At 37.0% G+C, this 15,910-nt stretch overlaps 1 protein-coding gene across 1 annotated transcript in view; it reads right to left on the reverse strand.

Moving 5' to 3' along the window:
* sdc2 (syndecan 2) overlaps positions 1-15,890 on the reverse strand; it is a 36,512-nt gene extending 20,622 nt beyond the window's left edge. The window contains exon 1 of the mRNA XM_051136915.1: positions 15,483-15,890. Coding sequence (XP_050992872.1) covers positions 15,483-15,542 — 60 coding nt within the window. The 5' untranslated portion in view covers positions 15,543-15,890. The remainder of the gene's footprint in view (positions 1-15,482) is intronic.
* Between the last annotated feature and the right edge of the window lie 20 nt (positions 15,891-15,910).

Here is a 15,910-nt window from a genome sequence, read left to right on the forward strand (position 1 = left end):
CTTTGTCCGATAAGAGGAATAACTCACTTGTGCCCAGGGTGTGCTATCGATTAGATCAGGTCAGGACTGTGGCTCTTTCCCAAAGCAAAGTTTTGCTTGAATGATGATTAGATTCACTGATTTAGATTGCTGCATTTAATCTAAGAATAAACGTACAGAATGACATGTTCGGTGTGTAATAGAGTAAATAGTAATAGCATGCGCAGTGGCAACCGCAGCAGCCTCCCCCTGGTCCTAATGCCCGTTCAGTAAGGAGTTTTAATTCCGTAGGGGGGCCTACTTCTAATAAAATGTAAGTAAAATACACAAATAACATTTAAAATAAGTTTCTCATTGAATAAAGCAGTAATTGATGTCAGAAAATCAAGAGTATGTTTTGATTTAAAGGTCAGATGCTATAGCTTACATGAATTTAAAAAAAAAAAAAAAAACATGACACTTGTAAATTAAATAATTTTATACTGATTTATTCATTAATGTGTAATATGTTTTTTTTTTAAACAAATTATGAGCTCTAAAAGATTTTCAGAATTTTTATGTTAAATCTCAAAATAAAATGTTAAGGTTACCACTGCATTTTTACTGAATTTATCTATATTGATATATATTTTAAAAACTAACCAAAATTAAAAATAATTTGCTTATAATTACTGCACAGGAGGGACTTGCTGTTGTTTCCAAACAAAAGGAAATATATCGGTATTGACATTGGCTATCGGCCAAAACGAGCTAAAAATATCGGCATATCGGATATCGGCAAAAATCCAATATCGTGTATCCCTATTTCTAATATGCTGATTTGGTGCTCCAAAAAACATTAAAAGGGATAGTTCATCCAAAAATGAAAATTCTGTCATTAATTACTCACCCTCATGTCGTTCCAAACCTGTAAGTCCTTTGTTTATCTTCAGAACACAAACTAAGATATTTTTGATTAAATCCGAGAGGTTTCTGAACCTGCATAGACAGCATGCAATGTAGTACTCTCCTGAACACATGGCAAGAAATTGTTGAAAAAAAAAAAAAAAAAAAAAACGGGTGTTCTTTGAGCACAAAAAATATTCTCGTAATGTCATAAAATTAAGGCTGAACCACTAATTTCACATGGACTATTTTAATTATTTCCCTACTACCTTTCTGGGCCTTGAACATATATCAGCTGCTGTCTATGCGGGGTCAAAAATCTCCTGGATTTCATCAAAAATATCTTAATTTGTGTTTTAAAGACGAACAAAAATCTTACAGGTTTGGGACAAAATGAGGGTGAGTAATTAATAACAGAACATTCATTTTTAATGTTCTGTAATGCTTAATGGTCATTTTTTTCAGGATTCTTTCATGAACAGAAAGTTAAAAATGCAAATATTGTGTTACACTGTAAAAGTCTTTACTTTCACGTTTGATCAATTAAATGCATCCTTTGTGATCCGTAAAAAAAAATCTTAAGAAAAAAGCATTTAATGAATATAAATATTAAAATGAATAAAAAAATAAACGTTTCCAGCAAATATAAAAGATACATGGCAAAAAAACAAATCAGAACTACTGTGGCTGCATGAAAAAAACCTTACTGTTGAGCCTTGCAATTTAATTTACTAATTTTGTTAGGTGGAAATGTCCTTTGAGATACCGACTGAAAAGGCCTTGACAAAGGTAAAGCTTTCAGTTCCATATTATCTAAGAAAAAAAAGCCTATTATATTCCATCGCTAATGCAATATTAAAGCCATTGGCATGAGGGCATCACAACAACTCACTTTGTGACGAGCAGCTAAAATTTGGCATGGTTTTTGCACCAAACAAAGCTCCTTTTAAACCATTCCCATAATGCACTGGGACAGAGGTCAAAATGTGGCAGCGCGAGATTGAAGATAACAAACTCCAATCATGTGACTGAGCCGGGGACAGGCGCCTCTCGCAGCATTCACTTCAAACGGTCCATGTTTCCCTGAGTCTGCATTGATAAAGGCTTGGCTTCCATCAGCATTAGGCCAGGGCTTTGTGCTCAGACTAGCCCACCCCACTCCTAAAAACTTCAAGCCGCCCGAGGGACAATGATGTATAAATTAGCTGCCAGTTCAAAGTTTAATTTAATCCAGATTTCAGCCACTGCTGAAGTGGAGCAGAATGGCTTAGAAAGTCGGTGGGATGCTTTGTCCAGTCTCACGCCTGCCTCCCCACCTCCCCTTCTCCGACAGGAAGCTCTGGAACAGTTCTTTAGTTTCAGCTCATTAACCTCTCAGTGGTCAGAGAACCCCGAGCATGCAATAGTCTGAAACAGAAAAGGAACAAAGGGCTGGACACGACAATGCCACAATGTCTTTCTAAGAACATTAAGGAGATGAGCATTGCCTCTGTTTTCTAACACTCTCCGGACTCCTGCGGTGTTTGCAATCACCGCTCTACCAAAAGGAGATGTTTTTTTTTTAAGTGCTAGCTAGTTTCACTAATAGCGCAGGAATCGAAAAGTGGGAGCTTTTTACTGAAAGTTTGTGCTGACACGGACTGTTTTTCACCCATCCGTTTACATAGGCATCAAAAATGATGACCTGCCAGAGTTGTTCATCACTTGGCGCTGCAAATGGGCCCTTATCTGCAGAGATAAAAGCTGGAGGCGATTTCGACGCTTCAGTGGCTGATCTGTTCCAATCCTCACTCTGTCGCAATTGAATTCCCATCCAACCTTTGCCTTAAGAGGATTTGTCCTCAAGGGAGTCAGGAGGCCATGGCATTTGGGAAGAGGGGGAGGGGAACAGCCAGGAAGAAAAACTTTTCAAAAATCCCAAAATTGGTGACGAGAGAAAACAGAACGAGACTTTAAAAGTAATGAAAGGTGAAAGGGTTGTCTCTTTGTCCTATTTTTCAACAGAGCCAGATTGAACGTCGAACAGCAGGATATTAGATTGCAGGGTAAAGTGATGTTTTGGTGCCGCAGACATCCATCTGGTCCGCTTGTGTTGTTTTGATGGAGAGAAAAGGTATAGCATGTATTAATAAAGTGAACGAGGGATGCAGGCCGCTGGAGGAAGCAGCAGGTGGTGATTTCTGATCCCATTATGTGGGGCTAATCCACAAACTAGAGCACACGGTCTTGTTACAACCTACAATTTCTGTTCTAGGAACGGCAACACCTACACCTGAAGTGGCCTCGGTTTCATCTTCAGCGAAAACATCTGTTGTTTCGCTTCATCTGTCTATCAGTGGATTCTGGTGTGATTATAAAGCGTGGGTCATTTTCTCAAAGCATGCAGTAGATGAAACATCATGCTGCTCTTTCACACACAGGCAAAGTTGCACTACGGATTAGAGCTTTGCGAAGGCAGCAGGGTTATAGTGGCACATGTATGAGCTTAGTTGGATTGCTAGGGTTGACCGGGCAAATCAGGCCACATACTAAAGCGCAGACAAACAAACCTATATTCAAGTTTTTCAGTAAACAAATGATCAAAGCTGGTCATAATACCATACAGTCAAGAAACATGTAGGACAATGCAATATCAAACAAAACAGCCTTTGCTTTTATTAGCCCTATTTGGACGGAACTAGTTTTCTAAACTACATTTGAGTTTCAATTCTTATCACCCGACATCTGCGACGGGACTAACATCTCCTTATTTACATAGGTGGGAGGGTCTGTTTTGTACAACAGAGTTATAGTCATTCAGATTGATTGCCATTAGTATAGTAGCCAGTCTTAACAGTTTACGTGCTCTGGCTATTTTAATATTATTATTTCTTTGCCAGGAGGGACATCCTTCAAATTTAATGTTTAATAGGTTAAGTGGCTTTTTTAATAAGAACAAGTATAATTAAACATTCAGGGCATTACAGCCTGTAAGGGTCAATAAGGGTCAATTTTTCAAAATTGAGATTTATACATCATCTGAAAACTGGATAAACAAGCTTTCCATTGATGTATAGTTTATTCGGATAGGACAATATTTGGTCGAGATTCAGCTATTTGAAAATCTGGAATCTGAGGGTGCAAAAAAAACCAAAATATTGAGAAAATTGCCTTTAAAGTTGTCCAAATAAAGTTCTTAACAATGTATATTACTAATCAAAAATTTACAGTAGTACAATTTTACAAAATATCTTCATGGAACATGATCTTTACTTAATTTCCTAATGATTTTTGCCCTAAAAGAAAAATCAATAATTTTGACCAATACAATGTATTTTTGGCTATTGCTACAAATATACCCCAGCGACTTAAGACTGGTTTTGTGGTCCAGGGTCACATATTTTTAAGGAGCTCCTGCATACATTTACACTGCACTTACAAATTGCATTAATGATATTATGAGATTAATGTTTTAAATATAAAATTTAGAACACAGAAACATGAAATATGACACTTTTAAATGTGAGACTAAAATCGCAAGTAGCTAGCATCGTCGTTGAGTCATTTATTCAATCAATTTGTTCAAAATGGTTGACTCATTTAAAAACAAAGATGCTGTTTTTTATGAATGAGCCAGTGAATTATTTATTCAAGAATGCATTTAAAAAAAAAAAAAACAGACAGGCACAACATGGCTTTGTTTAGAACTAAAGCAAAAAGAGAATATTTTCTCTACAATTTGAATTTTTGCCATGACACTTACACTTATGTAACAATAACCTAATTTTGACAAATGATTAGATCGGTATTGTGAAGTTATGCAGTAAATACCTGAAGCAGCTGCATTTTGCTATTTGAGTGCTCGTTTAATAGAAACGATTTTAATGAGCTTGAAAACTCTTGATGCGCACAAGACATGGTAATAAAAACATTTGGAGCTTCAGAATCAATGCTGAAACACTTCTCAATTCGCAATGCATTTATTTTCCCAGCCCCAAATGACCCCCTATAAAACTAGTCCCATCAGAATAGGGATTTAGAATCAATTCACAATACTTTGTCTAAATTAAAAAAAAAAAAAAAAAATTAAACGCCAAAATCAATTTACCCACCCTACAACCATATTAGCTGTATATGACTTATGTTCATGTTTTAGATGAACACAATCGTATCACATAAAAAAATGTCTTTAAAATGACAGTGAATGGGTGTTGAGATTTTGAAGCCCAAAAAAGTGCATCAATTTGGCATAAAAGAGCTCCACACGGCTCTGGGGGGGGGTGTTAATAAAGGCCTTCTGAAGTGAAGCAACACATTTAAGAAAAACATCCATATATAAAACTTTATAAACTGTAATATCTAGCTTGTAACTGTTGTATGCACATTCACAATAGAGGGGTGTTCCAGTGGATGACGTAGGACGTAGGTGTAGTGTAAGCTGTGGTGAAAATATGCCAGTCTACCAAGAACCACCTTTTGTTTCAAATAAAGGAAAACCAGTCTCCTTTTGGCTAATATCGAAATCCTGACATTTTACTTTACAAATCATCTTTTGTACTTCTAATTCGTGAATGTTTTTTACACCCTACATACAACAGTTAGTGTAAGCTATGGTTTATAATGTTTTAAATATGGACATTTTTCTTACACAAACGCATCGATTCGTTTTAGAAGGTCTTTGTTAACCCCTGGAGCCATGTGGAGCACTTTTTAAGTTGGTTGGATTCACATTATTGGACTTCCAAAAAATCAACAGCCATTCACTGTCATTACAAAGCTTAAAAGAGCCAGGACATTTTTTAATATAACTCCAATGGTATTTGTCTGAGAGAAGAAAGTCATAAACACCTAGAATGGCTTAAGGCTGAGTAAATCATGGGGTAATTTTCATTTCTGGGTGAACTATCTCTTTAAATTAGCTCTAGATGACGGCAAAGGTAATCAATATTTATTCAAACAATACTCTTAAGTAAAAACAAAGAAACTCTAATATCAGCCAATAACCAATACGGTTATTATTTAATACAGCAACATTTTCTAGTGGTCATGTGTGAAAAATACTGTTAAATCAGCTGCAGACTGAAACGAAAGAGCTACATTTGTGAACAACAGATGTGGAACATTTCCCATCCGACAATTTAATGCGCTTCATGTGTGAAAGTGGCTATTAATCGCAATCAGCAGGAATTATTTAAAAGGTTTTCTTGCTTTCCTGACTTTTTTTCTACTTGTGTGTCCTATAATTTTGTCATATAGAAAATGAACTGTTTCCTTTCTACGTAGATCTAGTCTTCCTGGCAACAGAAACGGTCTTAAGAGGATTCCTAAAGCATACGGCCAAATTCAAATTTATATTTTATTCTATGTAAATAATTCAGCTTTGGCAAACAGAAATAGGTCCTGTACCAGAGCTTGTCTGAGCTTTAAATCTTTCATGAAGAGTGCAGACGAGCAATAGGAGGAAGAGATGGTTCTTCCCAACAGACCACAGACGCTGCAGAGTTTATCAGGACAGAGAGGAACTCGCTCCACGGTCCAACATGTGAGACTGTTGACAAACTGCACCACAAAAAACACATTGCAAATCTCTGCCAAACCTCACACGCTGTTCTGCCCTGCTCGTTTTACTCTCTGCTGTAATTCAAAAGGAATGTGTGTGGTTTCAACGAGTCGCCTTTTTCCAGTCCCAGAAGCATTGAAAACCCCACATGACTACCCAAGAGCCAGTCTGATCTAATGTTTGCTGATAAGACTCATTTTGGTTGCCGTATGGAAACACTGAGATACTTTAAAGGCGCAATTGATGGTTAATGCTAGATGTTTGTCAGGCTAAGTGGTAACAGAAAGAACTGTGTCGAATTAGCACTGGTCTAGTGGCGACCAAAGCCACACCAAAGAGGAACCACCGCATGATGCTTCTGCTTTCAGTTTATTAGTGTGTACAGAACGGAGAGTCAACACTTAGTTAATTATGCCCGTAATACAAGCTAGGCTTGGATTTGCTCAGTTTTTCCATGAAAGGGGCCATGATTACACAGAAATATGTTTGTGATCTCTGTATTGAATGTGTCTGATTTGTACTGTCAGTGCAGCGTGAAAAAAGAAAACAAAGCAAATATTGGCTGGGGGAGTTTGACGAAGGTGATACAAAGCAGGAACAGATGCAGAAGACAACAAAAGGAAGCACACAGTGCCAAAAAGCAATGTTTAATGTCCTACGGGACCTATATGCAATAAAAAAGGACAAATGCAAGTTATGAATATGATGGATGGGTCAATAGCAAATTAAGAGTCCACAATAAAGAAAATGAGGGAAAAAATCTAGTTTAAAACACATGCGCCAAGTTAACAGAAACATACTCTTTGTATTCATGTTGGTCTCATATGGTTTTGAAGAAACTTTGCACCATTTTCTAAAAAAAAATTTAAAGTTAATCATTCTGAAATGTAATTTCATATACTTTGAATACATGGAAGTGTACACATCTTAAGTTTTATTTAAAAAAAAATTATGATAATAATAAATGATGCTCCAGAAGGAAACACGATGCATTAAGAGCCGGCGGGTGAAAACTTTTTGAATTTGAAGATCAAGGTAAATTGTACTTAATTTGTCTTCCAGGAAACATGCAAGTACCTTCTGTTGCTTCCGGAGGGCAGCACTAACTGAAAAAAATAAAATGATATTTCAACAAAATATGAAAAATTTGGATATCTTCTTCTTGTTCAAAAGTTTTCACCCTCCGGCTCTTAATGCAACGTGTTTCCTTCTGAAACATCAGAGATATTTGAACCTTTTTTTAATAGTTGTGTTTGACCTGGAGGTTTTTTCTGAAGACCAGCGTTCAGTTAACTGTTCAGAACAAACAAGAGAGTCATGAAAAATCATCACAAAAAAAACAAACCAAAAAAATACAGTCGTAGATCATCCAGGTAACCACACACAGTATTAAGAACCAAGGGTTCACAAACTTTTGAAGGTGGTAATTTAATAAATTCAGCTATTTTTTGTCATGTGCACTATATGTAAGCATTTTTTATGAAAAATATCTTACTTAGGACAGTACTAAATAAAAAATAACATGCATTTTGTATGATTTTTCTTAATTTGTTCAAATCACACATTTTTACAGATTCTACAAGTTACAAATATTTTTACAAGTTACAATAAGTTTTGGGAAAGTTACACCATTAATTTCATCCTGAATTAATTCTATAATTCTATAATTATCTGCATTTGAAAAGAGAGTTTAGTCATCCTGAGTTGGATAATATTTTACTTTATGTCCCAAAAAATTCACAAATTAGAAATCACGGCATTTTTAATGTATTTTTGAATAAATAGATGCAAACCAAATAATGAGCATTACATTATTGACCTAAATGCTGAACGCTAACCAGAAGTTTATGCATGAACTGTCTCAGTTGGTAGGTTATGGCAGAAAAACTCAGTTTTCCACAGTTTTATTTTGTACGAAATGGTGATCCTCAACGGTCGGCTCAGTGCTGAGCGTGTCAATTTCGTTTGTGCGAACAATGACAGCGTGCTCATTTGGACAGGCTCTTCTGAGTTCACCCTTTTCTCATTTAAACAGTGTGACGGAATGCTAGTGGATGAGAAAGGAGATCAGAGTGCAGTTTACAGCACACAAATGGGTGTTAACAGAGTGCATTAGGCCAGATTAACGGCGGCGTGTGGGGCTGTCGAATTAATGCATCCGAGCACATCAAAACTCCCGAAGGGTCAGTATGCTTTCTGAACCACAATGATTAAAGATCAACAAAATCTCCTCTTGGGCCGCTCGTCTCACTGCCGCAGTCGTTTTCTAAGCAATGTACCCACTCGCAGTCTGATTAGGTGGACACAGTTAAAAGAAATTGGATATGGTGGCTGCCACCAGTATCAGTGGGTGCAATCGATGGTTCAGAACAGCTGGAGGGGACTAGATTTCAGTGTTCAGAAACCACCAGAGAAAAGTCAAGTTATTAAGTCTCTCCAACATCACCTCAAAAATCTTCCTGGATGCTTTGATGTGTTTTAAGCAAGGCCACATTCACCGAAGCAATTGAGACAAAACAAGTATAAAACACTCGGCTTTCAAAGTGCAGCTTTTAAGAGTTACGGTTTCTAAACGGTTCCCATAACAACCACTTGTCAGATTGTCAGAGTGGCATGTGGAAATTAAAGAAACGCTTGAAAACATGCTGTGAAAATATCAATCTCAACCTATGGTTAATTAACTGAAGTTACACTGAAAAATGATTTGTGTAATTTAATTAGCCGCATTCATAGATGTCAAAGAGTGCTTACATGTAGAAGCAATCTAGCAATCTTTTCTTCACAGGTATCTGTGGTTCACAAGTTCATCAAAACAGTTAACAGCATGTCTAAATATCTATACTTTATCAAGTTCCTTTACCAAACAGCTAAAAGTCATCATATGACTTTGAAGCAAGAGACATAAACAAAAAATAAACAGCAAGTACTCCAAGTATCAAATGGAAGGCCACATGTGGCCCTCCGAATATCTTTTAAGTGAAGTTTGAGCAAACATTATACATATTATACGGATAGATAGATTTATATATATTGTAATTTATTCCTGTGATCAAAGCTAAATTTTCAGCATCATTACCCAAGTCTTTAGTCACATGATCCTTCAAAAATCATTCTAATATGCTGATTTGCTGTTCAAAAAACATTATTATTATTATTATCAATATTTAAAACAGTACATTTTTTTAAGATTCTCTGATGAATAGAAAGATCCAAAGATCAGCATTTACTTAAAATAAAAAGATTTTGTAGCATTATACACTATAACATTTGAAAGCTTTGAGATTTTTTATTTTTTTATTATTATTATTATTATTTAGCAAGGATGCTTTAAATCACAAGTGATGATAAAGACATTTATAATGTTATAAAAGATTTCTATTTCAGATAAATGCTGTTCTCATGAAAAATCAACTCAGCTGTTTTCAACATAATAATAATAAATGTTTTTTTAACAGCAATCGAATATTAGAATGCTTTCTGAAGGATCATGTGACTGGAGTACCAATGCTAAAAATATCAGCTTTGAAATCACAGGAATAAAATATTTTTTAAAATGTATTAAAATAACAAGCAGTTATTTTAAACAGTAAAAATATTTCACAATTTTATTGTTTTTGCTGTACTTCAACTATCAAATAAATGCTGAGCATAAAAGACTTCTTTAAAAACATTAAAAATCTTACTGTTCAAAAACTTTTGACTGGTAGTGTATATAAATATGTACAGAGAAAGATACATATGTGTATATAAAATGTAATAAAATCACTGTACATTTAGAGGAGTGGCCTTTGAAATGTTAATAAATTAATAAATAATAATTCTTAATATTAACAGTACAACATAAAAGACAAAAACACTGCTGTACAACCGCAAACGGATAAAAACAAATGAACGTACATAATTCTGCGACAGACATTTCGAGAAAATATACTAATTAACTAATTATTACTAATTAATAAAAAGAAAAATCACAACTGATCTGAAACAACTTTGGCTCTGATGATGCAAGTTGTTTATTTTTTGCAGAATCAGATGAATTACATACTTGTATAATATCCAACTATAATAAACGCACAATGCAGCACACAGATGGTGTCTCACACTGTTCTTACATTTACACTGCACAAGATGGCTTCTACGCTCATCAGCCCGCACAGTTAGACGTCTCCTCACTTAACTTTCCAAAAGCTTTTTCCATTATAAACGACACTTTCAAACAGCGAAGAGCGACAAGGCCTATGAAACACGGGATCTCACACGTTCCCTTCAGGCACAGCAAATCACTAGACTCTGGTATCACCGGCTGTCTTTTTACAATGTACTTTTGGGTCTCAACCAAACAGTACAGTGAGTACAAGTGGCAGCTTTAACTAGGTAACGACTTCTGACAAAAAAAATGACAACTTCACTGTTTTATTAATAATAGGAAATTATGGTTACACTACTGTTCAAAGATTTTGGATTGTTTTTTGCATTGGAGTAATAATACAGTAATGTTGTAAAATATTATTACAGTTTACAATAACCATTATCTATTTTAATATATTTTAAACTGTAATTTATTCCTGTGAAGGCAAAGCTGAATTTTCCGCGTCATTTCTCCAGTCTTCAGTGTCACATGGTATTTCAGAAATAAGCTAATATGCTGATTTGATGCTCAATTATCAATGTTGAAAACAGTTGTGTTGCTTTGATGAACAAAGTTGAAATCTACAGCATGCATTTGAAATGAAATCTTTTGTAACATTTTAAACATCCTTACCATCATTTTGATCAATTTAATGCATCTTTGCTGGACATGCAGTGTATGCAGGAGTTCAAACAGACCTCAGTCTATCTTTTCAATTCTATCTAGTGTGGTTAACTGATGTGATCAACATTCAGAAAACCACTTTCACACCAAGCAAACTATGACGTCAAACAGACTCTGGCCTGCCCCAAAAGCTATAGTGTGAAAGCAGAGCCCCCTCTATTTCAACCGCCGTTCTTAAACCACAATCCTCCAAAGGAACTTTCCATTTGCTAAGCTAATAAAGAGCAAAAAAAGAGTGGGCGCAAAAGGAGCGTGTTTTAAATGGTGGAGCGTGTTGAGGGTTTCTTTTTTTCTTCCACAAGCCCATGTGTTCACATTGGGGGGGCTCTGGGTCACGGCTTTGCACCCTTGAGGCTCCTTACTGTCTACAGTAAGCTGGCCAAAGCAGTGCTTTGGCAGCAGCACTTTCAGTACTCGCTCTGTATAGAGCGTGTCGGTCTGCCACTGCTCCCACCGCTTCCGAGCTCGACTCGGCTTGCGTTATTTGTCGATTCCCACTGGCATGCATGACTTTATCCCTGTGAAAGAACTGCTTCCAACTCTCAGGGGAAAAAAAAACCTGAACAGAGGCGCTTTGAAGCGAACACACATACGTGTTGCAGATGTTTGTGGTGCCGACATAAACAAGCACAAGGCATGTGCCATCAGAGCATAGCGAGGCATATCTGCTTTTTTTCCCTCCCCTACTCTGCCTCTTCATTCTTTCCATCTGCTGGGAAAGAAGATAAAGAATAATGCCACTGTTCTTTGGAGTAACCGAAGACAGGGTAATAATAATGACGAGCTTAGCTGCAGGGAGAGAAGTCGGCTGGGCTGAGGTTGCATGGCTGATGACAAAACAAGAGCACTCTGGGATTCCTTTACAGGCCTAGCGGCCCAGTGCCTGCTGAGACCATTAAGGATTATGCAATGTGGAACAGTTAGAGTCAATCAAAAAGAGCCCCCGAGGGAACAGAGGTGGGATGCGAGATTTTCTCCCACGTGTCCACTATAAATGCACGCTGGAGAGGAACATTTTTTTAAAAATCTTTATGCCAAGGCTGCATTTATTGATCAAAAACACAGTTAAAACATTGTGAAATATCTTTACAATTTAAAATAACCATTAACCAAATAACCTGTGATGGAATATTGAAGCTTTTCTAATTACGAGATTCCAACTCTGAACTGAATTCATTCAGCAAGGTGTTAAAAGGATAGATAACAGCCATCTAGAAATCTCATTTCCTCACTGTTTAAAGGTGCTGACAAGCTCCTGACTGATTTGTGGATGTGTTTTCATTAACACAAAGTCATCACTGCCCATCAAAACCTGAAAACCGCAGCATGGATCTGCTAAATGTTGTAACATGTTACGCTATGATTATTTCATAACTCAATATTCCATCCTAAACCATTAATATTTACAGGACGACGTAAACGGGGAGCACTTCTGGGCCCTTATCTCGCAGACTCAATACATTTTTTAGTACGCAGGATTATTGCGGATGTGTGACCATCCGCCTTGCTAATCAGGAAGAGAAAAACAGCCTCAGGTGAGAGACTGGCAAAAGCGAGGGGTGAAAACGCGGTCAGAGTGCTACTGTCTCTCGCTCTGATCGCTCTGTGCATTCATTTAATTGTGTAAGCATCCGGACAGAGTGTAAAAAAAAATACATTCTAGGTTCCTTATGGACATCTATGGTCCACGAAAATCCATGGAACCATTCCATTTTCAAATTTGTTCTTTTAAGAACTTTTCTCCGGAAGATTCTTTGTGGAACCAAAAATGGTTCTTCTACGGCATCACTTGCACTTTTTAGACCCTTGATTTTTAACGGTGTAATGACAAAACTATACAAAATGTTAAAAATAGTGCTGGCAAACATTTAGCTACTTACCAAAGTATCACATCTCTGCCAAAAAGACAACTGAAAAACTGACCCTAATTAACCACCAGTTTAAAAACTATTGTGGCGTCTTTTTTATTCTGACGCTAATTTCCTTTTAAATGCTAAAAACACTTTGTTGTGTGAAAACATCCTTGAGGTCTTAGGAAACGAGCATGCAGTGACCTTGCAAACATCTCCATTTCGAAGGCAATATTCACACTTCCCACCAAAACATCATGCAAATTACACGGTCAAACATCTGGCCGCAGACAACACACCAAACTGTGACAGGTCCGTAGCGTGCAATTTCAGAGAAAGCAGAGGTCAAATGAGGCACAAAAAGAGACTAAATAAAAACATTCTCAGGACATATTCGCAGACAAAACACTTCTTTTTGTTTACTGGTGAAGGGTACCGTTGGCAACACATGGATCATCCTGGAGGTTTCGAACCAGATAACTTTAATTGCTCTGTGTACAAGATGCCGGTATAGAAAATCTATATGCTATGTTGGACCTCATTGAGATTGATGCCGCCTTCACGCCTCTAGGCCAAAGTGAGTGAGTGAGGTCCTAATCAATGGGAGGAGACAGTACAAACCAGCATGCGCCAGTCAACCATGGAATTACAAAGCACGGGTGCCAATCCCTTGGCATTGCATCAAAAAATTACTAGCAACTGGCTTATTCAGGATGCACGTTCATCAAATCCATTGCCAATTAACTGTATAATAAAACAGCCAGGTTGCCCACGAAAGGTTAATGAATTACACTTTCAATGCTCCAGAACACACATTTTCCATTCCTGTCTTGGAGTAACAGTGGCTTTTAAGAGAAAGCCTATGCAAAACAATCAACGAGCGCATGTGTTCACATTCCAACAAACCAAGCCAAGTGTGACCAAGAGAGAGTTAGTGTCTGATTTACAGCTTCTGCATGTTAAGCTGCTCTAAGAGACACCTGGTCACTTTAAGCAGAGGGTTTATGGAGAAGTTGGACACATTTTGAGTGTTACAAACAAAATGGATGCTGTTGGTCTGAAAGCATAGGCTTGTGGTCCAATTTTAAAGTTCAGCTCGCCAACATTTGTCGAGAAGACAATGCAGTTTTACAAATACTGCTGGTAGTTCCCACTGCAGTCATTCACATTTATGAAACTTAATCTAAATTGAAAAAAAAAAGGTTTTAGGGGTAAATCATTTAATTGCACACTGAAATTGTGTACAGTTTAACAATTTACCCCTCGAGGCATAGTGAATTTTCAATATCTCTGGAACCGAACCATGTGGGGCCTTAAAAATGAAGATTCCAAAAGGAAAGTTTGTTAAGACTCAATATTTAAAATGACATTAAGAAATCTTAAATACTTCTTAAGTTACAGGAATGCAAACATTGGAGAAAAACTTAAAAGGTGCTGTTTCCCCATTTTTGAATGGTCACCATTGGCACCTAATGCAACAAAGATTGCTAAAGTAAACAGATTTTACTAATAGACCTATCATTCTCTGTGTAAAAATAACATTATGATGCTTCCATCTTTCTTTAGTCATTTTAACCACCTGTAATCTGGCTCTGAATTTCAGATAAAAATTCCATTTTGACCACCCTCTACAAAATACTGAATTTCTTAGTAAATATTCATCCATGACATGTAATATTTTGGCTTTCATCACTATACATGTCTATCTTTCTTCAGGAAAAATATTATCAAAAAATATGAGGCAGTGAAGTTTCAGAAATTTGGTTGATTTGATACAGAATGACTAAACAGCAAGTTGTTTCTATCTTCCTCGCTTCATTTGTACCTGTCCTGAAATGTCTCCACAAACAAGTTAGTGGTTTTATGACCGCATTTATAGTAGTTTTACAAGCCTCTGTGGCTCTGGTGAGGATGAGACAACACTATACCATTTCTCTGCCATAGATTTCACAATATAAGAAGGAAATACTTTGAAAACCTATCAAGCTTCATTCCACATTTTCCAATGTCAGAAACACATCAAACGTGAGTATTTCAGTCAACACATCTGCACTGTAAACCCTAGACAACACCATATATTTGTACAATATTCCAAATGTTCATTAATGCCTTGTTTAATGTTTTCCTCACTATATTCTAGTGGTTAATATACAAAAATAAACACACAGGCACACTATTTTGTCTATTAGTACTCATATTGTACGTAAAACAACCCTGCCGTGATTAACGAAACGTATAGTTGATCTGACGCAATACATATCTAAAACATGAATTATCATTTGACACATGGCAAAGTATGAATCAGTCTAGTGAAACAGTGTTTGACTGGTTACTTTCTAACGTGGCCGGATGGCTGCTTGAGTTTACGCTCAACTACCCCCCAGCAAACCACTTATTGTTCTCGGTTGAAACTCACCCTTTCCCCGGAAAGAAAGGCTGTCAAGCCGAGGGTTAATATCATCCAAACGTTCCTCATAATTCCTTAGTCTTCGCTTGTGAAAACGGAAAATATCGTCCCCGTGTCTGTTTCCACTTTTGGAGAAACTCTTCCCTCTCTCTCTCTCTCTCTCGCTCGGTCGCGCTCCAATCTCGCTCTCTCAAAGGACTCAAATCCCACCGGATACGTGTTGCTTTTTTGTCTGCTTATTCCTCCCCGCACTTTTGTACACTAAAATAGGTCGTTTTCGGTAGGTTTCGCAAAGTCTTGCGCGTTCAGTCTACGGTAGCATACGTTTAAACCTGCACTCGTCTCGCAAAGGTAAATTTAATGTGAGGTCTCTCAGCCATACGTCTGAAGTGCAGCTCCGCTGTCGAGCCACCCGCAGGACTGAGAAGAAAATACGG

The sequence above is a fragment of the Labeo rohita genome, chromosome 19 (genome assembly GCF_022985175.1).
Source record: "Labeo rohita strain BAU-BD-2019 chromosome 19, IGBB_LRoh.1.0, whole genome shotgun sequence".
Classification (NCBI taxonomy): Eukaryota; Metazoa; Chordata; class Actinopteri; order Cypriniformes; family Cyprinidae; genus Labeo; species Labeo rohita.